Source organism: Tetrao urogallus, assembly GCF_951394365.1.
Source record: "Tetrao urogallus genome assembly, chromosome: 25".
Classification (NCBI taxonomy): domain Eukaryota; kingdom Metazoa; phylum Chordata; class Aves; order Galliformes; family Phasianidae; genus Tetrao; species Tetrao urogallus.
In genome coordinates, this window is record NC_136838.1 from 4,351,599 (window position 1) to 4,373,569 (window position 21,971).

Consider the following 21,971-nt stretch of genomic DNA (forward strand, 5'->3'; position numbering starts at 1 on the left):
GGAGAAGAGCGGATTGTGGGGGGAAGCGGCTGCGCGCAGCGCCCCCGTGTGGGCTGGGGGACTGGCGGACTGAGGGGCTCCTGAGGGCGCCCCCCTGTGGGCTGGGGGACTTTGCCCCCATCTCGGACCTGGGGGGGGGCAGAAAGACTGAGGGGTTTTTGGGGTGACCCCGTTCTCTGCCCCGCAACAGACTTTGAGGGGCCCCCGAGCGCGGCCCCCCCCCGCGCCGAGCGGCTGCGGTTTGCAGGGCCCCGCGAGGCCTCTGCCCCGCCACATTCCATTGAGGCCCCGCAGTAAAAACGCCGCTCAGGAGCCGCCTGTGCGCTGTGTGCATCGATTGGGGGGAGAAGGAACCGGGAACGGGGCGGCGGGGGGGCGGAGCGGGCAGGAAGCGGAGCGAACGGCTGCCATCTTGGGGGAGGGGAGATGGGGATCGGGGGGGAGGGGAAGGGAAAGGGAGGGTGATGTTGGGGGACGGGAGGGGGAGGTGGGGATCCTCGAGGGGGGGTTGGGAGGAGCCCGTGGGACACCATTGGGTGTTGGGGTGAGATGGGGGGGGGGGGTCCCAAGGGAGGGGAGTTGGGGTCATGGGGGTGGGGCGCCGATCCCGGTGGGAGCTCCGGCCCTCCCGGGGGCTGATGGGGGGGGGGGGAAGGGTCAACAAATCCCCACTCGCTGTGCTGCTCGCACGGAATACCCCAACTCCCTTCTTCTTTCCCCCCCCCGACGGGAGGGGTCACGGGGCGGGGTCCTTCTCGGCACTCTTGGGGTGAGCTTCCTTCCCCCTCCCCGCTTCCTGCTGCTCCGTGCCCAGCAGCCCCCCATCCGCCCCCGGGACTTTTCCTCCTCCCCGGCACCCGCACCTCGTGCCTCGGTTTCCCCGGAATGAAGCTCTTCCCGGAGAGCATTTGGAGCTGCGAGGCCGCCGTTGTGGCACAGGGCGGGGTGGGGAACCGTTCCAGCTCCGGTGCGGGCTGTGCCTGGCCTGGCTGTGCCGATACGGAACGTCCCGGCCCCCGGGGGTTGGCGGGGAGCCCGGCGCTCTGTGGCTGTGCCGGGGGTGGCGGAGGTCTGCAGCGGGCACGGTGAGCCCCGCGTCCCCGCATCCTCCATCCCCGTGCCTCGTGTCCCCACCGCATCCTCCCGTCCCCACATCCCCCGCGCTCCCGTGTTCACATCTCCCCACATCCTCATGCCCAAATTCCCGTCTCCCCAAGTTCCCGTGTTTCCACGTGTTCGTGTTCCCACATCCCCGCTTCCTTCCGTCCCCACATCGCTATGCCCTCGTGCCCACAGGTCCTTCCCCCGCCCCCAAGTCCCCTTATGCCCATGTCCCCGTGTCTCCAGGTCCCCAAAATATCCCCATATCCCCACGTCCCCGCCCCGTGTCCCGCTGCACCCGCGGTGCCCTCACGCTGCGGGGGGAAACGGAGGCACGAAGGTGGGGGGAGGGGGGAGAATTGCCCCTCCCGGTGCTGCATCGCCGCCCGAGGCCGGCAGGGGGCGCCGCTGTTCCCCCCCCCGGGGCAGATAAAGGCGGCGGCGGCGGCGGCCGAAACGCAGAGCGGCATCGGCAGCACCGGGAGGGACAGCGGGGCCGGGGGGGGGCATGGCGCGGCTGCTGCTGCTGTTGCTGTGCTGTGCTGCCCTGCTGGCGGCAGGTAACGGGGCGGGTGGGAACACCGGGCAGCTCCGGGTGGGCGCTGGCGTGGCTGCGGCCCCGGGGGGGCTGGCTCTGCCGCGGTGTGACGGTGCGTGGTGCTCCGGGACAGCGGGGGGGGGGTCCAGGGCCGAGCCCTCAGTCGGGGCATGGGGCTGCACACCGCTGGTACTGGGCTGGTGGCCGCGTCCCCCCGTGCTGCCCATCCCGGGGATCAGCGGAGCCCCCGTCGAGTGGTGCTCGCGGTCACGGGGGGCCATCGGGGACCCCTCGGTGGGGCCACCCCCGGGTCTCGCTCTGTCCGCGTGGTGCCCCCTGGGCAGGGCCGGAGCTGCTCCTCCTGTTGTGCAAATAGGAACGGGGCGATAAGAGCACCTCTGGCACAGCCCTGCGCTGCCAACGAGGGTGTGCGCGGCCCGGGCCAGCGCGGTGTGGCATGGCACGTCCCCAGGGCTGGGGCGCAACGTCATCGCAGTGCTGCTCTCGTCGTCCCCAGCAGTGCTGAGCCAAATGCTGCAGCGGCTTCGGAGCCTCCTGCCCTTCTGAGAGCTGCATTTGGGGTTGGGAGGGGCATCGTGCCCTCGGTGCAATGGCAAAAACACCCGGAGAATGAACTGGGGAGGAGCTGCGGCCCCCCGGGGCTCTGCCCCATCCCTGCTGCTCCGCTCTCTCCTTAGGGCAGTCCATGGCCAGGAATCAACAACATCACAGCCCCAGCCCAGCTCATCCGTAGGTGTCACCACGTCGACACGTGAGGAGCCTTCACCCAGCTCAGGGGCAGCTGAACCACAGACGTTGCCACAGTACACAACTCCCAGCAAAGAGGGAGCAGCCTCTCCATCTCCACCGCACACCACTGCAACACCACCTTCAGCTGCGACCCCAAGCACTTCAGCAGCTGAACCTCCCTCCAGCCCTGCAGGGTCACCATCTCTGCCCGTGACACCGGGCTCAGCTCCGCTGACCTCAGCCCCATCCAACGCCCCCACCACATCAGCCCCATCCAAGCTGACCTCGGTGCCCAACCACACGTGGTCCCCAGGCACAGCGCCGGCCCCGTCCTCTCCTGGGCAGCCCACCCCCCCTCCCAGCTCTGCTGTGCCCACCGCCAGCCCCGCTCCTGGCACTTCCTCGGCTCTCAGCTCCAGCACTGCGCAGCTGCTCGGGACTGGCAGCCTGGGTGAGCTCCATGGGGTGGGATTTGGGGTGGGGGGTGGGGGGCTGCACGGGGCTGCTGTCCCTTCCCATGCTGTGCACAGGGACTGGATGTGCTCGGGTGCCATTGGGTGCTGCTGTGTATTCCTGTCCCCATGGGAGTCCCTGAATTCTCCTGGTTTGGGGGCTGTGCTTGCAGGGGGTGCAGATCCCATAGGGAGGAGGCTTCTGTCCCCTTAGACCACCCAAAATCTCTCCCCATCCACTTCGGTGAGGTATTTCGTGCTCCCCCTTTATTCCCCGGCGCTGTGGGCTGGCGGTAGGTGGGATGTGACACAGACACCCAGGTGGGCACCGCTGTGTGACGGGGTGCCCATCTCACCCCACAGCACAGCCCTCCTCCAAATCCAACCCCGGAGTGGTGGTGATCGTCTGCCTCTTCGTGGCTGTGCTGGTCGGGGCCGTGGCCATGCTGCTGGTGCGGCTGTGCCGCTGCAGGAAGCCCCACTTCCAGAGGCTGGACGAGGTGCCCATGGTGCGTGGGGGGCCGGGGGGCGGCGGGGGGCCGCAGGGGTTCCATCTCTCACCCTCTCGTCTCTCACCCCATCTCCCTCCTTCCTTAGGGCAAAGTGTCAGAGGAATCCCCCTTTGCCCGTCACCCCCCCAGGTGACCCCGCTGTGCCGAATAAAGATGCTGCAGCCCAGGCTTTGGTTTCCCATCTGAGCTGCACCCCCGTGGGTGTCAAATCCTCGGGGAGGGGGTCGGGGTTGGGATGGAGGTCCCGGGGCGCAGATGGAGGAGGAGCGCGGGGCGGAGGGGGGGGGGGGGGGGGCTGCACGGTGCCCCCCCCGAGCGGGGTGGGCTGGAGGGAGGGCGCGAGCGGGCAGGCACGCACATCGCCTTCCTTCTGCTCGGCTGCACTCGGCCGAGGCTGCGGCACGATCCGGTAATGGGGGCGGGTGTGGGGCTGGGGTTGATTGTGGGGCGGCCACCCCCGACGTGGAAACGGGGATGGGGGTGGGGAGGCTCAGCACTGGGCAAGGGGGAGGGGCGCGTCGGTGGCACCTGGGGAGAACCCGGGGCTGCTCCTCTCTTCTGGAGATTTGGGGGCGAGGATTTGGGGCCTGGTGGTGCTCTGGGATGGGGCTCGCGGCCATCCCCATGGCTTCGGGTCCCCGTCCCTCGGATGTCCCTTGGGGATAGCGGTGAGCAGATGTCGGGGGGCTCTGGGGCGGCACGGGGGGCGGGGTCCGGTGCTTCTCTGAGCCCCGAGACGCCGCGCTGAGCCCCGTCCATCGCGATAGAATGGGAATGTAAACGGCCCCTCCACTGCCCCCGAGGGGTGACGCGGAGCCCCCGCTCACCCCCACCCCCCGCAGCCACGATGCGACGGAGCCGCACAGCGCTGCCCTTCCTGAGCGCGGAGGTGAGACCGCACCGAGACCGGGCACCGGGGGGGAGCACTTGGGGGGCACCAGGGGTGCGCCTGGGGGATACCGGGGGTGTACCGGGGCGCCTGAGGGGGATCCCCGGTGGGAACGTCCCAGCACGGCGCCTCCGGGCAGCAATTAACGTGCTGATGGCGCTCGGAGTTAATTATCCCCCTAATGGGCTGTTAATTATTATTCGCCCCTGCGTAATTGCGCGCCGGCTCCGGGGGATTTTCCAGCGGGATCCCGGGGGGTGGGGGGAGGGCGGAGGAACTCACGGAGCTGCCGGGACCGGGACATCCCCCGCTGTCCTCCCTGCATTTCGGGGCCCCTTGGGGGGGGCGAAGACACCGGGGCTCTACACCTCGGGCCCTTCACCGCCTCCCGCCCGCTGTCCCGTGTCCCCCACAGCGCTGCCGCGACGTCGCCGAGGCCGTGCCGTCGGGACCGGGGCCGGGATCCCTGCCGGGCGCCATCCGCCGCCGCTTCTCCGGGACTCCGCTGCTGCCTCCGCTCGGCTGCAGGGGGGCCCCCGAGCCCGAGGGCTCCCGCGTGGTGTTCACCATCGAGGAGAGCGGCCCCAGCAGCGGCGACGAGGCGGACCCCCCCCGGTAAGCGGCGCCGGTGCGGGGCTGCTCGGAACTCAATGCCCCGCGGGGCAGGGGGGGAAGCGGAGGGTTCTGCTCAGCACCGGGGCGGACACGGGGGGGTACCGCGGTTAGGGGGGGGTAACGGAACCGGTTTCAGCACCGGGGAACGGACAGCGGCCCCGAGGGGGGGGTCGGGGAGGTGGGCAGCGCCGCCCCGTCCCCGCGTCCCGGGCCCGGAGGTGCCCCCCCCCCAGCACGTCCCGGCCCGGAGGTGACCTCGCTGCCTCCCCTGGCATCGCCGCGCCGTTATTTTGGGGCCGTTCCCGTCCGCCTCCCCCGGGGCCGTCCCCCTCCGGCCCGGCCCCGGCTCCGGTGTCACCCGCTGTCCGTCCCCCCCCCCCCCCCGCACACGGACACGTGTCCCCGCCTGGGGGGGGGGGCCGGGCAGTGCCGTCCCGGAGCCGAGGACTGGCTGTCCCGCGGTCCGGCCCAGCCCTGCTGTCCCATGGGCTCCCGGCTGCCAGGCGGGGACAGCTCTGTCCCCACCCCGCTGTCCCAATCCCCCCCTGCACCCCGTGCCAGGCTGTCGCGACGCCCCCCCCGATGTCCCCATGCTCTCACCCGACGGGTCCCCTCCTCCGCACGGCTCCCCTGGTGCCTCCGGGGGTCCCGCGGGTGCCGCCGGGCCGGGGGGGCCCTTCCTGGCTCCCCGCCACCCCCGGGATATTTTGGCCCTCGCCGCAGACAGCAGGTACCGCTGCGTCACCGGGTCAGGGGGCACCCGGCTCCCACGGCCAGGACAGGGCCATGCGCGTCCCTGGGGGTCCCAACCGGCTCTGTGTCCCCACACTGGGCAGTGAGGAGGAATGTGGGGGGACGAGGTTGGCTCTCGTGGGCCTCTTGGTGACACTGTGGCATGATTGCAGTCGTACGCGGGGTGCTCTGGGCTCGGCCTTGTCCCTAGGTGACACCATATCATGAGCACAGCGTGTATCCGGGATGCTCCAGGCTCGTCCCTTGGTGGCACTGTGGCATGTCCACACCATGTGTCCGGATGCTCTGGGCTCAGCTGTGTCCCTCGGTCACACTGCAGCACGGCCATGCTGCGTCCCTCGGTGACATCCTGGCACGGCCGCTTCATCCGTCCCTGGGTGGCACTGCGACGTGTCCCCACCCTGTGCCCGGCTCGCTCCAGGCGCTGTGCCCGGGTCACACGGCGCTCAGCGTGGCGCTGCTCGCATCCCAGCACAGCATCCTCACCCGACGGGCACAGCTGCCACCTCGGGGACAGGAGGGCAGCGGGCGGCACGGGGCCACGTGCCTGCAGGCCGTGCTCACGTGGGGCCGCAGGAGCCGTCGGGGCGCCGGGGGGGGGTGGGGGGTGGGGGCGAAGCAGACAGTTGTTTAATTTCTCAGGCGCGGGCGGGAGGGGATGGAAAGTTTCCCGGGGCTGCGGGGGGGAACGGCCGCGCATTTCCTGCTCCGCACCGCTCGCATCCCCTTGGATCCGGACCCCCAGCGCTGCGCTTCGGTGCCCCGATTGGGGCCATGCTGCCGTCCCCGGGGGTGTCGTCGCCGGTGGGGTCCCCGCGGGGCTCCCCCCGCAACTCCCCCGTGCTGTTCAGGAGGCTGAGGGTGAACCAGAGCATCCGCCTGCAGCGCCGCTTCACCGTGGCGCATCCCCTCGGGTAAGGGGGGGGGTCTGAGAGGGGTTCCCAGCGCGTAGGGGTGGCAGTGGGGCGGTGGGAAATGGGGACGCAGCGTGGACGCCCTCGGTGCTGCGGTGTGTCACCATCGGTGGGGACGTGGGGCTGAGCGGGGCCTTTGTGGCGGCGGGGCTGAGCTGGGTGGGGGGCAGCGGTGGCCGAGGACCGGTGTGCTCATGGCGGGGGGGGCTGCTGGGCTCCGTCTGTGGGTCGTCTGCCCACAGTGGGGGCACGGCAGGCACGGCGGAGGGGCAGGAGGCGCTGACTCCCACCCTGGGGGGGGGCCGGGCACTGCAGGGAGCAGCAGTGTCCTCTCCAATGGTAACAGCACCTATTTTTAGCGGCCCCCAGCCCCCCCGCGCTGCCTGACACCGCACTGCATGGAAAGTATTTCTGAGTTCGGCACCAGAGCCGCTGTCCCGGCTGCGTCCCCCCCTCCTCGACCACACTGCCCCCACCCCGGTGTGCCCCGCAGCCATTGTGGCGGGTATGTGTGTGTCTGCTCCACGTCTTGGTGACACCGTGCCCGGGTCGGGGCCGTCCCCGGGGTGGCTGAGCTGCACCGGAGGGGGAACAAACCCCCAATTGAGCCGCAGGGCAGGAGGAGCCACAATGCGGCTTTGTGTCCCCGTACCATCGGGGACGCGGGGCAGAGGCTGACAGCGGGGCCGGGGATGCAGCCAGGCGGCCGCTGCCCGTCCCGGAGGCACTCCTGCATCGGGTAGGTCCGGCAGAGTGGGGGGGAGGGAGGAGGGACGGGGAAGCACGGCTCCAATCCTTCCCTGGGGCGGCTCATCCCCGTCCCCATTGTGGCACTGGGAGGGGACGGATGCTGGTGGCCCTCGCTGTGTCCCCATGCTCAGCCGTTCCCATGACCCGGGGGCAGCGGGGCGGCGGCTGCCACGGGGACAGCGCGGGGCCACCATCCCCGTCCCCGTGCCTCTCGTCCCCCGTGGGCTGCGCGGCTTCGGATGGCACCGCCCCACCGCGTCCCCCGGGCCCGGCGCTTGGCTTCCCCCGTGGTTTCTGTCCTTCGATGTCCCCTGGCTCCGTGCCCTGGACGGGTTCCCTGTGGGACTCGGCGCTTTGGGCTACGGCTGATGGAGACTTTCGAGGACTCGCGGCGGACCGCGGCGCCGGGGACGTTGGGACGAGGGATGACGGTGACACGGGGCGGCTCACCTCCAGCAGCGGGACGGGTCCCGGCCTCGCCCTGGCTGCGAGCGGGGACGGCAGCGGTGTCCCCAATGCTCCCGGTGCCCCCGCCGATGCCAGCCCCGTCCCCTATCCCTGCAGCTTTGACCTGGAGAATGGCCCCCCGGGAAGGGCCCCGCTGGAGCCGCAGTGCAGCCCGGGCGCAGGGCTGGTGCTGCAGGGCGCCTTCAGCCACGGCCAGCGCCGCGAGTCCTTCCTCTACCGCTCCGACAGCGACTACGACCTGTCCCCCAAGGCCATGTCCCGCAACTCCTCCACCGCCAGCGACCTGTAAGTCAGCCCCGACCCTCCGTCCCGCCTTCCCCCCGCCCCTCTCCCCCCTCCTCACCCATCTTTGCTCCCCGCAGGCACGGCGAAGACATGATCGTCACACCTTTCGCCCAGGTGCGGCCGTGTGGCAAAGAGGGGAAACGTCCCCGCGTCCCCCCGTGCGCAGCGCTGTGGGGAGGGCCGGCGGCGCGCAGCCCATCCCCAGCCCCTCTCACACCCCCCAGGTCCTGGCCAGCCTGCGCACCGTGCGCACCAACATGATGGTGCTGCTGCACCTCCAGGAGCGCGTGGGCACCAAGTGAGTGGGGGGGTTGGGGGGGTTGGGCTGGGCTGGGGGGCACGGCGTGGTGCTCAGCTCTGCGCGTTCTGCAGGCGGGCGTCGAGCAGCAGCCTCCCCTCTGCCAGCAGAGCCGGCCTGTCCGGTGAGTGCCCCAATGGGGACAAACAGGGGCCCGGGGGGGAGGGGGCAGGTCGCTGTCCCGCAATGGGGGTGCGGTGTTCCCTCACCCGTGGGGTGCAGGGATGGCTTTGCCCTTTGGGATCCATGTCGGGTTTTCGGCGGCTCCATCCGCCCTTCGCACAGCGGTGGAGGTGGAACGGCTCCCGCTGACGTCAGACCTTCCATTAATAAATCCCCGGGCGATGCGTGGAGCCCTGTGGGAGCCCCGGGCCGGGTGTCACCTCGGGGCGAGGCGTGGGGACGGCGTGACACCATGCTGTGCACCGGGGATGGCGTGCCCAGCCGCAGCGCCCGCTCAGCACTGCTCCTCAGCGCCATCCCATCACAGCCCCATGGGGACGTGGGCATCCCTCGGTGGGGACGGCGGGGCCGGGCCTCCACTCGCGTCCCCGTGCCCGGCTGTGACACCGTGCTGCCCTGCAGCAGAGGATGCTCAGCAGAAGCTGTCGCTGGAGACCCTGGAGGAGCTGGACTGGTGCCTGGAGCAGCTGGAGACGCTGCAGACGCGGCACTCGGTCAGCGAGATGGCTTCCAACAAGGTGAGGACCGCCCCCCTGGGGGTGCTTGCCCTGCCATGGGGCACAGGGGCTGCCCCACACAAAGCTCATCCCTGTCCGCTGCCGCCTGCAGTTTAAGCGGATGCTGAGCCGGGAGCTCTCGCACCTCTCGGAGAGCGGCCGCTCGGGGAACCAGGTGTCCGAGTACATCTCCAGCACCTTCCTGGGTGAGTTCCTGGCAGGCAGGGCCTCCGCACCCCTCTGCAGCTCAGGGCCTGCAGCAGCTGCGCAGAGCTGGGCACACATCACTGCAGTGCTGAGCCCCACTCTTTCACATTTTACAAGTCTGGGGGAGCATGCCGGGGCTTTTCTGGGAGCTGCCCCAGCATTGGTGGCTTTGGGGGGTGTCGCAGCCTCAGTCCTGGCTATGAACACCGGTGCAAACTGGGGCGTGCTGGTGGATGCTGCTCTGTGCTGGTGCGTGGGTTGGCAGCTGGCGCAGGGCTGTCCCTGCACGGGGGATCCCAGGGGACAGCCCTACGGTGGGTGGGTGGGTGGGGGGAGCTCCCGGCAGCCCCCCCGGCGGCCCCCGGTTGCCATGGCGTCGCGGTGCTCTCCGTGCCGGCTGACGTCAGCCATCGGGGGGGCTGTGCTCCCCCTCACTGCCGCGGCCGCGCAGACAAGCAGCACGAGGTGGAGATCCCTCCAGCGCTGCCCAAGGAGAAGGAGCGGGAGCGCAGGAAGCGGCCGATGTCGCAGATCAGCGGTGTGAGGAGGCCGGCTCACGGCCCCCGCCTTGCTGCCATCCCGCGCTTCGGGGTGCGCACGGAGCAGGAGGGGCTGCTGGCCAAGGTGAGCCCCCACCCAGCGTGGGTCCATCCCCCGTCGGGGTCCCGGCTCTCGCAGAACCCCGTCCCTCGGTCCCCAGGAGCTGCAGGACACCAACAAGTGGGGTCTGGACATCTTCAAAGTGGCCGAGTACTCAGGGAACCGCCCGCTGACGGTCCTCATGTACAGCATCTTCCAGGTGAGCACCGGGGGGGGGGGGGCTGCCCCCTCCTCACTGTTCGGATGACCCCAGCCCGGTCCTCCTGCAGGAGCGTGACCTGATGAAGACGTTCCGCATCCCCGCCGACACTTTCCTCACCTACATGCTGACGCTGGAGGAGCATTACCGCGCCGACTTGGCGTACCACAACAGCATCCATGCCGCCGACGTGGCGCAGTCCACCCACGTGCTGCTCTCCACGCCGGCGCTGGAGGTGAGCCCCGCTCCCTCGGTGCCACCAAAAGCGTCCGCCGTGGCTGTGACCACCTGTGCCGCCCTTCCCAGGCCGTCTTCACCGACCTGGAGATCATGGCGGCCATCTTCGCCAGCGCCATCCACGACGTTGACCACCCCGGCGTCTCCAATCAGTTCCTCATCAACACCAGTGAGCCGGGGGGAGCGGGGCGGCGGGGCTGCGTGCGTGGGGTCACCGCGATGTGACCACAGCCATCATCCCGCAGACTCGGAGCTGGCGCTGATGTACAACGATGCTTCGGTGCTGGAGAATCACCACCTGGCTGTGGGCTTCAAGCTGCTGCAGGAGGAGAACTGCGACATCTTCCAGAACCTGAGCAAGAAGCAGAGGCAGTCGCTCCGCAAGATGGCCATCGATATGGTGCGCGGCGCCGCGGGGTGCGGGGCTGTGGGGCGCTGCGGTCGGGCTGAGCACCCTGCCCTGCATGCCCTGCCCAGGTGCTGGCCACCGACATGTCCAAGCACATGAACCTGCTGGCGGACCTGAAGACCATGGTGGAGACCAAGAAGGTGACCAGCCTGGGGGTGCTGCTGCTGGACAACTACTCTGACCGGATCCAGGTGGGCACGGGGACGTGGCAGGAGCGTTGCTCAGCCCATGGCACTGGGTTGAGGCGGCGGCCCTGGGGATGAGGGCTGTCGGCTGAGCAGCACGGTGCCCTGCAGGTCCTGCAGAACATGGTGCACTGCGCCGACCTCAGCAACCCCACCAAACCGCTGGAGCTGTACCGGCAGTGGACCGACCGCATCATGGCCGAGTTCTTCCACCAGGGCGACCGGGAGCGAGAGAAGGGGATGGAGATCAGCCCCATGTGTGACAAGCACACCGCCTCCGTGGAGAAGTCCCAGGTTGGGGGCACGGCGTGGGGTCGGGGCTGAGGGGCACCGCGGGGGGCTGAGCTCTCCCTTCCCACAGGTGGGATTCATCGACTTCATCGCCCACCCGCTGTGGGAGACCTGGGCCGACCTGGTGCACCCTGACGCCCAGGAGATCCTGGACACGCTGGAGGACAACCGGGAGTGGTACCAGAGCATGATCCCACACAGCCCCTCCCCACCGCCAGAGGGGGGATCCGAAGTTCCCCCCTCTGACCCCGGCAAGTCCCAGTTTGAGATGACGCTGGAAGAGGAGGAGGGAGAGTCGGACACGGAAGCGGAGGGGCCCGAGAGCCCTTTGGAGGAGGACAACAGCGGCTCCAAGACGTCGGCTACGGATGATTCGGAGTCAGCTGACACAGAGCGTTTGTCACCTGGCTCCGGGGACAGGGAGGTGGACAACAGGAGAGTGCTGGAGGGGACACTGCCAAAGGATGGGGCTGGTGGTGGGTGCACTGCGCCGGATCGCCAGAGCGGCGGGGAGCTGTGCCTGGACACGGAGGGCAATGTCACATTCCTGCCCCTGGGCACGTAGTGGCCTGGCTGGAGGGTTCCATCGCTGCTGTGGGGATGCGGGACTGGGCACTGCCCCAGAGAGGGTCGTGGGCACTGCTGGGACTGACACACGGGGCCCCAGAGGACGTCCCCATGTGGGAGCCGGGCAGATCCCAATGGCAGTAAGGATATTGCTCACCCCCTCCCCTGCTTCCACCCGGCATCCAGCTGCTGGGAAAGGTCCCCGTTACCACAAACAGGGCTCGAGGATGCCGCTCCTGCCCCATCCCAGCCCTGGGCACAGCAGAGCAGTCCCCACTCAGCACGGTGCAGCCGAAAGCGTTTCGGTGTCACGGTGGCACACAGCATTTGGTGCCCGGGCATCGCAGCACAACGCTGGCTGTGCGCCCACGAGTCAGAGGTGTTTTTACTGGGGGACAGCTTCACTTTTTAAAGCCTTTTGTAGCTCACTTCATCCCATCAGCCTCACCTGGGCGCACACAGCAGGAGCTGCTCTGGCTGCACTCATTGCTGTTTGGCACCGTGGGCCCCGATGGGGCGGCCCCACGACGGTTCGGTTTCTTCCTTCACCCTGAAGATATTAAACCTCGTTTGTTTCTCCACTCCTCTCCAAAGCGGACGTTGCTCCTCTCGTGGGCGCTGGGGGCACCGTGCCCGGGTCGCGATGCGCTCGGTGCCCCCGGGACCCCGCGGGGAGCGCGGAGAGCAGCGCTGTGCGCTCGAACAAAGCCGAACTCCTCCCTGGAAATGTCGCTCCGTCGCTGGCAAACACTGCCCACGAAGGTAAATATTTAATCGCCGGCTTGGCGCGGCGCGGAGCTTGCTCCCTGCTCTTCCGCATTGCTCCCGGGGGTGATTGATCGGCAAACACGGCCCCACCCGCAGCACCGCCCCGGCAAACCCCTCCCTTCACCCCAAAGCACCAGAGGGTTCCCACGGCCCCCCAGCCCCGCACTGCCACCCCCTCCTTTCGCCCCACGGTGGGGGAGCCGCCCTCCCCAAACCTCCTGGGAGGGGAGAAAACAGCCGGATCCCGAGGCCGGGCGGGGGGCGGTGGGCGTCCCACGGGTGTGGGACTCTGTGGGGCGGATGGGGGCTCCGTGACCCCGGCCGTGGGGGGGGGGGGGGCAGCGCTCGGTGCTCCCCTCAGACCTCGTGCTGCCCGCAGCCCCAAAGGGGGGACCGGGGTGATGCTGCGGGCCAGGGTGCGGGAGGCCGCGCCTGGAGGTGGGGGATGGAGGCGTGGGGCCGCACTCGGGCCCTATGGGTGGTCTCGAGGCCTTCGGGCCCCGGCTGCGGGCTGAGCCCCCGCCATCTGCCGCGGCCTAATCCGCGCTCAGCCCGCAGCGGGGCCGTCGGAGGACGCGAGGTCCGGGGCGGGACGCGGCCGCCCACCTGCAGCGGGCGTCACCTCAGGGCGCGGGGTCACCGAGAGCGATGGGCTCAGGGGCCCTAAGGGTGCCAGGTGCAGCGGTGCGGGGCTGCTCGAACCCCCCCCCCTCCGTGGCGGCCCTCCCCGCTCCCCCCGCCCCGCGCCGAGGATGGGCGCTCCCGCAGCTCCGGCGCCGCGCCCGGCAGGGGGCGTGTCCCGTCTCGGCCCCGCCCCCCGTCCGCCGGCTGCCAATCGGCGCTCCCCGTTTGCCCCTCCGCTGACGTCAGCCTCTCATCTGCATATCGCGCCACGCCCCCTCCGACGTCACCGGGCTCTGCAACCGCCGGGGCGGCGCGCGCCGCTGCTGCAGTCGCTGCGGGGAGCGCGGGGAGGAGGTGAGCGCGCGCCCCCGCGGCCCCCCCCCCCCCAAACCCCCCCCCTCCTCCCGGCCCCGGGACCCCCGAGCACCGGCGGCGGCGGGGGAGGCCGGTGGGCATCGAGCGGGGCGTTGGGGCCGCGCGGCAGCCGGCGGCCATTGAAGCTGCAGCGGGGGGGGGGACGGGTTGCGAGGAGGAGGGGGGGGACTGGGAGCTCCGGGGGGGTCCGCGGGTGCGCAGCGCTGCGGGAGGGGCCGGGGGGGGGGCGCGGGTTGGGGCTGCGGGAGGCAGTGCGGGGGGCGGCAGGAGGGCACGGGGCGAGGGACAGCCGTCCCAACGCTCCCGCCCCCCCCCCTTCCACCACCGACATCACCTCTGCCCCCCCCCTCCTACGGCAGCGCTCGGTGCCGGGCATTGCACGCAGCGCCCATCTCTGCACATTGCGCTCACCGCCGTGCAGCGCTGCGCGGTGCTGTGCCCCCCCCCCCACCCCCCAGCACCCCCCGGTTCAGCCCCGCCGGGCGCGCTGTGCGGGGGCACGGCTGCAGGTGCCATTTTGCAGAGGAACTGCGGGAGCGGCTGCAGCGCATCCTGCCGGGCTCCGGGCCCCGCTCCGTGCGGCGGCGATGGGGCGATGCAGCCGGCAGCGCTGACGGCAGCAGTGAGGGCGATGCCCGCGGCTTTGCTACCGGCAGTGTGGGCATCGCGGCCGGCAGCAGCGCGGCCGTGCGTGTGGCGCTGCTGGCGGCGGCCGTCGGGGTGATGCACCAGGCACCGCTGCCGGCAGCCATGGGGACGGTGCGTCCAGCGTTGCGAGCAGCAGCTATGGGGGCTGTGCAGGGCTGGGTGGCAGCAGGGCAGCGCAGCACTCTGCTGTCCGCATGCACGCTGCAGCAGTGCCACGCAGCAGCACAGCCCGGTGCCACGGGGGCTGCTGGCCCCACCGGTGACCGCCCATCACCTCCTCCCTTTGCAGATGGCGTCCGCTACCGACTCCCGCTATGGACAGAAGGAGTCCTCAGACCAGAACTTTGATTACATGTTCAAAATCCTCATCATCGGTAACAGCAGCGTAGGGAAGACCTCGTTCCTATTCCGGTACGCTGACGACTCCTTCACACCCGCCTTCGTCAGCACCGTTGGCATCGACTTCAAGGTCAAAACCATCTACAGGAATGACAAACGCATCAAGCTGCAGATCTGGGTGAGCGCTGGGGGTCAGGGTTTGGGCCAGGATTAGGGCCAGGGTTGGGGTTGGGGTTGGGCTGTCCCGGTGCTGGGGGCTGTGGGGTTGTCCAGCCGGGTGCTGCTGTCAGCTCAGTGCTGCATTCTGTGCCCTCGGGCATTCCCAAGGCAGCAATGCTGTGCGTGGAGCCCATCGGCTCAGCAGCAGTTTGGTGATTCCTGCATTATACACGGAGTGACCCGCAGGCAGTTTGCTGGCAGCAGCCGGATGCTGGCTGAGTTCCGTGCTCTGCATCCCAGCTTTGCCGGCAGTGCTGCTTACCCTGCTGTGTGCACTGTGTGCAGAACGGCCCCGGGGCGATGTGCCGGCAGGAGTTGGGTGCTGGCTGAGCCCCAGAGCTGTGCACACCACATGGCTCTGCGTTGTGCCCCCCTGACCGTGTGCTCCCCCAGGACACGGCCGGGCAGGAGCGGTACCGCACCATCACCACCGCCTATTACCGCGGGGCCATGGGCTTCATCCTGATGTACGACATCACCAACGAGGAGTCCTTCAACGCCGTGCAGGACTGGTGAGCGCTGCCCTCCCTCCCAGATCTATCAGGCACGACCTTCCCTCCCTTCCTCCCCCATCACTTCTGTCCCTTTTTTGCCCCCGAAGGTCGACCCAGATCAAGACGTACTCGTGGGACAACGCGCAGGTGCTGCTGGTGGGGAACAAATGTGACATGGAGGACGAGCGCGTGGTGTCGGCTGAGAAGGGCCGGCAGCTCGCCGAGCACCTGGGTGAGCATGGGGGGGTCCCCGGTGTCAGCTCTGCCCCCATGCAGTGGCACGTGGGGCACAGCGTCCCTGTGACAGCGTGGGGATGCGTGCAGGTTTAACCCCCCCCCCCCGCCGTAATTGTGCTGAAGTCGCAGCAGAGCTGTGACCCACAGTGACCCCAGGGCTCAGCTGAGCTGCAGCCCCCCGTTGGGTCACCCTCTGTCACTGTCACCACCCCATGGGCGTTGGGTGGGAGCACAGCCGTCAGCTGGCTCCACTCACTGAGCGTTGAACTCCGTGTGCTGGCAGGGGGTCCCAACCGGCACCGGGGGGCCCTGCATTGACCCCCCCCCCCCCCCCCCCTCCGTATTCTGACCCCTCCCCATCTCCAGGCTTCGAGTTCTTCGAGGCCAGCGCCAAGGACAACATCAACGTCAAGCAGACCTTCGAGCGGTTGGTGGACATCATCTGTGAGAAGATGTCGGAGTCTCTGGATGCAGCCGACCCCGCCGTCACCGGCGCCAAGCAGGGCCCGCAGCTGTCGGACCAGCAGGCCCCCCCCCACCAGGACTGCGCCTGCTAGGGCCCCCCGCTGCTCCCCCCCTCACCTCCCCCTATTTTCCCCAGGGGGGCACTTTGCTGCTGATACCTCGCAGGTTCCCAAAGGGCCGCGGTCCCTCTTGGAGCCTGCCCTGCTCCCCCCATCAATTAAGCTGAGACCCCCCCCCACCGTCATACCAACCCCCCCCCCCCCACCTTATTTATTTTTAAGCCTGGGATGGTAGGAAGAGAAAGAGAATAGCCCCCTTCTGCTTTTAATTAATCGCTCGACGAGCCCAAATTCCTCCAGAAAGTCCTGATTGTGGCCGTTTTGCTCGCGGTCCCCGGGGCGATGGGGAGGGGGACGGGACCCCCAACCCCCCCCCACCCCTACAGAGGGTCCCGGCGGAGCGCGGCGCTCTGGGGGCCGTTCCCCACCTCTTGTTAATTTGTACAAATAGATGCTGATCGCTGCTCCCGCCGTCTTCCTCCTTGTACATACGACAGACTCCTTGTAAATAGCCGTAGGTGTGACGCTGTGTGCGTGACCTGCTGTGCCGTGGCCGTGCTGATGCGTCCCTTGATTTCCCCCTCCCTCCCCCCCCCTCGGTGTGGTTTCTCTGCTTGTGAAATATCACTTTTCAAAGCTCTTATTTAAAGGTGAAGAACCAAACACGGGGCTGTGGCCGCCCGGCGCAGCTCCTTGTGCCCGTATAGCGACGTGCTTCTGTGAGACTGTGAATACGTGGATATTGCTATAGCAATGACTGCCCCGGAGGTCTTGCATCCCCCTATTTATTTCTCCTGGAGCGCTGTGTCTTTATTTTACAGGTTTTTCCCTCCCCCTCCCTCTCCCTGCGGTCCCCTGTTCCTCCCTTTCCCCCTTTTTCCTATTTTTTGTGAAGTTTACTTATGGAAGAGTTACACTGTACTGTACAAATGTCAAAAGTGTCAAAAAAAAAAAAAAGAGTACAATTTCCTAAAAATCACTGTATTAAAGAAATGTTGTGAAGAAATAAATCAATGCTGATCAGGAGGGGCTCTCAGTTCTTCCAGGTGCCAGCGGGTGATTTTAGCAGGAAGGAGCTGCGCTCTTGAGGGGGCTGGGAGGCACAACTGGGGCGTTAGGGGATGCTTTGAGGCACGTGGAGGCTGGACAGAATAAGGTCCCATGCTGGGAGCAGTGCTGCTCGGTGCCTGGGGGGCAAGGGTGGGATTTGTCACCTCGGCACCGTGGATGCAGTGGCAGCCACTCCCAGAGCTGAAACCCAGAGGCAAAAGGCCCCTGGAAACGTGTGTGTGTGTGGGGAGGGGGTGGCAGCAGGGGACACGGACTGAAGCCCAACGCTGCTCCCCACACTGGGATGTACAGAAAGCAGCATCTTCACAAGTGGATTCAACAGCCCCAGCCCCCTAATTGCCATCAGCAGATGAGCTCATCAGCAGGATGTGCGCAGGCTGTGGCTGTCTCTCCAGTGCTCGCTGCCAGGCCCTGCAGTGAGGTCACAGAGGTGGGCAGGAGCTCTCAAAAACGTTGGGGTCCTTGGGAGCAGCCCCGTCACATCCCGGCACCGCGCTGCTTCTCAGCACTGGGGGTTTGGTTGGGCTGCAAAACACCAGAAAGGGGGCTCGTGTGCTGCAAGCTGTGCCACGCTCCGTCCGTGTGGGGCAGCCGGGGTGGTGCTCACCCTGTGCTTGAGGTAGGAGAGGTAGGTGTCCCAGCCCAGCGTCACCGTGTTGACGTACGCCACCCGGTACATGGGGGGCACAAATTGGAAATTGAAGAACTGCGCCGCCGGCCACACGCACCAGTCGTACTGTGGGAGGGGATGGAGGCAGCTGGGGGTGCTGGCTGCCTGGCCGGGCATCCACAGGGCCACAGAGATGAGCAGAGGGGTGTGCTTACCTTGTAGAACTCCCAGAACTTCTCCTTCAGCTCCTGCCAGCTCTCCTCCAGGCTGTGGCCCTCCAGTGTGCCCATACCTGCGGGGCAGATGGTGTCAGTGGGGTGGCCGAGGTTGGGTGTCAGCCCTGTGCCAGGCGACTGCCACGCAGAACTCACTCAGGAAATACCACACTCCCAGGATGGGTGACACCACCACCTGGTCGATGAGCACTTTCTTCAGCACCGTCCTCATCCCCCGTGCCGGGAAGGCGTTGTCCAACCACAGGTACCAGAAATGCAATACCGGACCCATGCTGCAGCCCACGGCAAACATGCGTCCTGCAAGGCGACACCCGCTGCATTATTGATGCGGCCCCGTAACCAGAGACGGCGACTCGGGCAGGGATCGCTGCCACCCACCTGTGCGTGCGAGCTGATGCTGGGCCTGGGGCTCACGGCGCAGCTGCCAGAACTGCTGCAGGGCATCGCCGGCCGCCAGCAGCGTGCCGCAGCTCACAGTGTTGGTCAGCAGCAGCAGGCGGCCCCTGAACAGCGGCTGCAGCAGCCGCCTGCCCCGCGACAGCATCCGGGGGGGGGGAAGCACAGTTCTCCCGCCCTGCTGGCCCCACGCATACGATCAGCCCACAAGTAACTTAGTGACACCCCCTCCCCACTCTGAGTCACTCTGTGCCGCCCTCTCAACCTTTGGGCACTTAACGCCCCCCCCCCCAGAGCCCCACTGAACACCCTGTGCCCCCCCAAGCACCTCATGTACCTCCCCACCCCCATGAGCCCCACAGCGCCCATCTCCTCGAGTAATTAATACAAACCCCCCCCCCGGGAATCCCGTTAGCCACACCGAGCCCTCGCACACCCCCCACGAGCCACCCTGCGGCCCGCGATGCCCCCCCAGGTACCCCGTGTGCCCCCCCAGCCACTCCCATGCCCCCCTCCCCCACCACCCCATCCCTTATGCCCCCCCCCCGTTATCCTCTCAGCCTCCCACACCCGCACTTACCCCTCAGTACCCCTTCGGTCACACCGTGCCCCCCCGCCCCCTTCCCGCCATGTTTCCGTACCCCAGCACCCCCCCCCCCTCCCCGCCCCCCTCACCACCGCCGCCTGCGGAAGACGGGATGACGTCACGTGACGCGTTACTTCCGCTTCCGGTGGCCGCCATGACAGGTACCGAGGCAGAAGCGCTGCGCAGGGCAGCGCCATGGCGCGGGGCTGTGCTGCGGCCCTCAGCAGACCCCCCGCCGTCCCCACACAACACGCTAGACGCTCTTTTCGTTTCCTTACACGATTATTCTCTTTATTCCTCGCTCGCAGCGCGGTGCTCTCCGCCGCCTGCATCCACTCCGGCCCTGCAGACCCGGCCTCAGCGCCTGCAGACAGCCCCGGCCTTCGGGCTCTCCGTGTCCTTGCAGGCCTCAGGTTTGTCCCCCTGCCACACACTGACGGTAGTGCCCGGCGGGGGGAGCACAGCACGTCCCAGAGCCCCCTGGCGGCGCCGGCCCCTCCGTCTCGTCCCCGTCCCCGTCCCACCTGGTACAGCTGGCACACCAGCCTCAGCAGTGAGCTCTGGGCCTCCGCCTGCAGCTCATCCGTGTGCTTCTGCGGGGAGACGTGGGGCTGCTCGTCACAGGGAGGATCCCCACGGCCCCCCCTCCGAGCCCTGAGCCCCCCCTACCCCGTTGATGACGACCCAGGGGACGTATTGGTGCGGCGGGTCGAGAGCGTCCGTCAGCTGGGCGTTGCGGTGCATCAGGGCGGCCCCCAGCTCCCCCTGCACGCAGGCGGTGATGCGGCCTGCATCCAGCTGCGGGGCGTAAACCTGCAGGCACTGGGATCACAGCATCATAGCGTGCCTTTAGGCTGGGAGGGACCTTAAAGATCACGGAGGGCAGCCGTGGGGCGGGGAGGGGGAGACAGTGTCATACAGCCTTCAGGTTCTTGGTGGCGGAGGAGCCCGACTCCATGCAGAAGATGACAGGAAAATAGGTGGTGAAGTTCTCGGCCTCGTGCATCAGGCAGGCCTGCGGGGATGCGGGGATGTGGTGAGCATCCCTCAAACCGTCCCATGAGGACGGGCACAGGGACAGCCTGGCTCACTTGCAGCATGTTGCCCAAACACTCCTCCGAGCCGTGCTGACACTGGAACTGCCACTTCCCAGAGACGTTCTTCTCCTGCAGGATGAAGCGGTGTGAGCGCGGCTGGCGGTGCGCACTCAGCAGAGGGCTGCAGCTGCTCCTACCTGAGCATTGCCATACGGCACCAGAGTGATGTTCAGGACATCGGTGGGCAGCAGCAGCCAGGTGGTGAAGAGCTGCTGCACCAGGAAGCCCCGGCACGCCGGGCACAGGCTCTCATAGTACAGACTCAGCTGCACGGGAGCAGCTGTCGGGTGCGAGAGGTTGGCACAGCGGCTCTCTGCCTGCGAGTGAAAGGGTTTGGGGTTTGGGGGCTGTGCCACGGAACGGCTGCAGCCACCTGCGGTTGCACAGCGTGGGGGAAAGTTGCTGGGATGGGGCAGGACGGAGCCTTGCGTGCGCGGGGAGGGAAGTGAGAACCACAGAGGTTTGATGCAGCTGCAGGATTGTGCGTGTGGTGCTGGGGCTTTCCTCAGGAACTTCCGCCATGTATTCTGGGGAAAACCACAGCCAGTGGGGTTGTGCCTGAGCAGGGGCACAGCACCCACCGCCATGTGGGCTGCAGCCCATCCAGTGCTGCCGGACCCGCCGTTAGCGGTGCCAGCATCCAGAGCGATTCATGGCAGAACGGGCTGCAAAGCTGTTTCGTGCTGAAAAAGAAGTGACAGCGGAGCCCGGGGATGGGACAGGGTCTGACTGCAGCACAGCTCTTCCCCGTGCGTGGCAGAGAGTGCCGCTGGATGCGGGACCCCAAGCATCCCTGCTCAGAGCCAGCGCACGAACCGGGTGCCAGCACCAGGTGTGAGCACCGTGTGCAGCTGCAGCCCCGCACGCCCCAGCCTCGCACAGCAGCAGCAGCAGCTGCGTCCCCAGATGGCACCAACACCGGCCCCGCGGCTCTGACCTGGCAAGCGACGGCGATCTCCCGTGAGCTGCACCAGAGGTGGGTCGGGTAATCACAGCCGGGCAGGGCCAGCCCCAGCCCCAGCCCCACGGCCAGCAGGGCCAGCGGCACAGCAGGGGCCATGGGGACGGCAGGGTGGCTGAGAGCCAGCGCAGAGGCGAGCCTGTCCCGGCTGGGGCTTTTAAAGCCCGCCTGCACCCGCCTCCGCACTCCCTTCCTGCATGGCGCAACCGGCCTCCTCATGTGACACCGACGCCGCCGACTCACGTGGGGCTGCGGATGCCGCCAAGCCATCCTTGATGCCCCACAGCACGCGCCATGGGGCGGCGGAGGCTCCGGGGCACGGCTCTGCCGTTTGGGTTTTGGGGCAAAGCCGCCCCCCAGCCCCACCGGCTGTCGCTGCTTCCTCCCGCACGGACCGGCTGCAAAAGGTGACGGGCAGAAACGCGACCCTGAGCAGCACCGAAACCTGCCGGCAGCCGGGAGCAGCCCAGCCCCGCTCTGAGCTCCCAGCCCTTCGGGGATCGGGTTGGAAGTTGGTGCTTCCCCGCAGGTTGCAGCCAGGCGGTTCCGGCTGCTTCTCGCCCCTTTGGGCTCAGCTCCAGTTCACTCCCCTCCCATCTCCATTCCCTGGGGACTCGCTGCCACCCCAAAGAAAGCCCTGTGATCTCATTAACTCTGTTTTATTTGTGGGGTTTTTTTTTTTCCGTTTTCTTTTTTTTTTTTTTTTGAAGTACCGTACAAAAATTCTCTTACAGTAACAAATACTGGGTTTACATTAGTAAACATCAACAGAAAGAGCATAGAGAACTACTGCTGGTAACAAACAGCTGAAGTGGCGAGTTAGAGTACGGATTATTGCCTACAGCTAAGGACTAACATCTCGGTAGCGCTGACAGCCGCCACGTCCTCTCCGAGCACAAAGCAGTCGGGGCGCCTCTGCCACCCCCACCACCCCCCTGCGACGCGAGCGCCATCGGAGGTGACACCGGGGGGCTCAGAGTGTCCTGAGCTGGGAACAGAGCAACGTGAGCCGAGCCGAAGCGAGCAGAGCCGGGCAGAGCCCTGGGCTCAACCCCCGCAGGGCTGCGCTGCGCCCCGGGAGCGGAA

At 67.8% G+C, this 21,971-nt stretch overlaps 4 protein-coding genes across 6 annotated transcripts; 2 read left to right on the forward strand and 2 right to left on the reverse strand.

The window, feature by feature from the left end:
- Window positions 1–4,200: 4,200 nt before the first annotated feature.
- PDE4C (phosphodiesterase 4C) lies at window positions 4,201–11,698 on the forward strand (the record flags this gene model as incomplete). 3 transcript variants are annotated; one of them, XM_079546572.1, is made up of 16 exons in its annotated part: window positions 4,201–4,242; window positions 4,658–4,857; window positions 7,839–8,027; window positions 8,105–8,141; window positions 8,252–8,325; window positions 8,400–8,449; window positions 8,914–9,026; window positions 9,118–9,211; window positions 9,664–9,836; window positions 9,913–10,011; window positions 10,082–10,246; window positions 10,318–10,417; window positions 10,494–10,648; window positions 10,726–10,848; window positions 10,954–11,136; window positions 11,204–11,698. In XM_079546572.1, 16 exons carry the CDS (start codon window positions 4,201–4,203, stop codon window positions 11,696–11,698), a joined length of 2,292 nt encoding a protein of 763 aa, XP_079402698.1. The 3 variants fall into 3 exon arrangements, with proteins under 3 accessions (XP_079402698.1, XP_079402699.1, XP_079402700.1); XM_079546573.1 differs by lacking the exons at window positions 4,201–4,242; window positions 4,658–4,857 and adding an exon at window positions 6,385–6,524 and having other exon boundaries at window positions 8,911–9,026; XM_079546574.1 differs by lacking the exons at window positions 4,201–4,242; window positions 4,658–4,857 and adding an exon at window positions 6,385–6,524.
- Window positions 11,699–14,404: 2,706 nt separating this feature from the next.
- On the forward strand, window positions 14,405–15,961 carry RAB3A (RAB3A, member RAS oncogene family; the record flags this gene model as incomplete). The annotated part of the gene is made up of 4 exons (XM_079546923.1): window positions 14,405–14,632; window positions 15,067–15,185; window positions 15,275–15,399; window positions 15,771–15,961. 4 exons carry the CDS (start codon window positions 14,405–14,407, stop codon window positions 15,959–15,961), a joined length of 663 nt encoding a protein of 220 aa, XP_079403049.1.
- A 1,515-nt stretch (window positions 15,962–17,476) lies between these two features.
- MPV17L2 (MPV17 mitochondrial inner membrane protein like 2) lies at window positions 17,477–18,389 on the reverse strand (the record flags this gene model as incomplete). Its single annotated transcript, XM_079546799.1, has 5 exons — window positions 17,477–17,524; window positions 17,607–17,735; window positions 17,825–17,901; window positions 17,981–18,142; window positions 18,224–18,389. 5 exons carry the CDS (start codon window positions 18,387–18,389, stop codon window positions 17,477–17,479), a joined length of 582 nt encoding a protein of 193 aa, XP_079402925.1.
- A 795-nt stretch (window positions 18,390–19,184) lies between these two features.
- IFI30 (IFI30 lysosomal thiol reductase) lies at window positions 19,185–20,984 on the reverse strand (the record flags this gene model as incomplete). The annotated part of the gene is made up of 7 exons (XM_079546800.1): window positions 19,185–19,250; window positions 19,352–19,420; window positions 19,497–19,649; window positions 19,747–19,842; window positions 19,919–19,993; window positions 20,062–20,241; window positions 20,862–20,984. The coding sequence occupies 7 exons, from the start codon at window positions 20,982–20,984 to the stop codon at window positions 19,185–19,187; spliced, it is 762 nt and encodes a 253-aa protein (XP_079402926.1).
- Window positions 20,985–21,971: the final 987 nt, after the last annotated feature.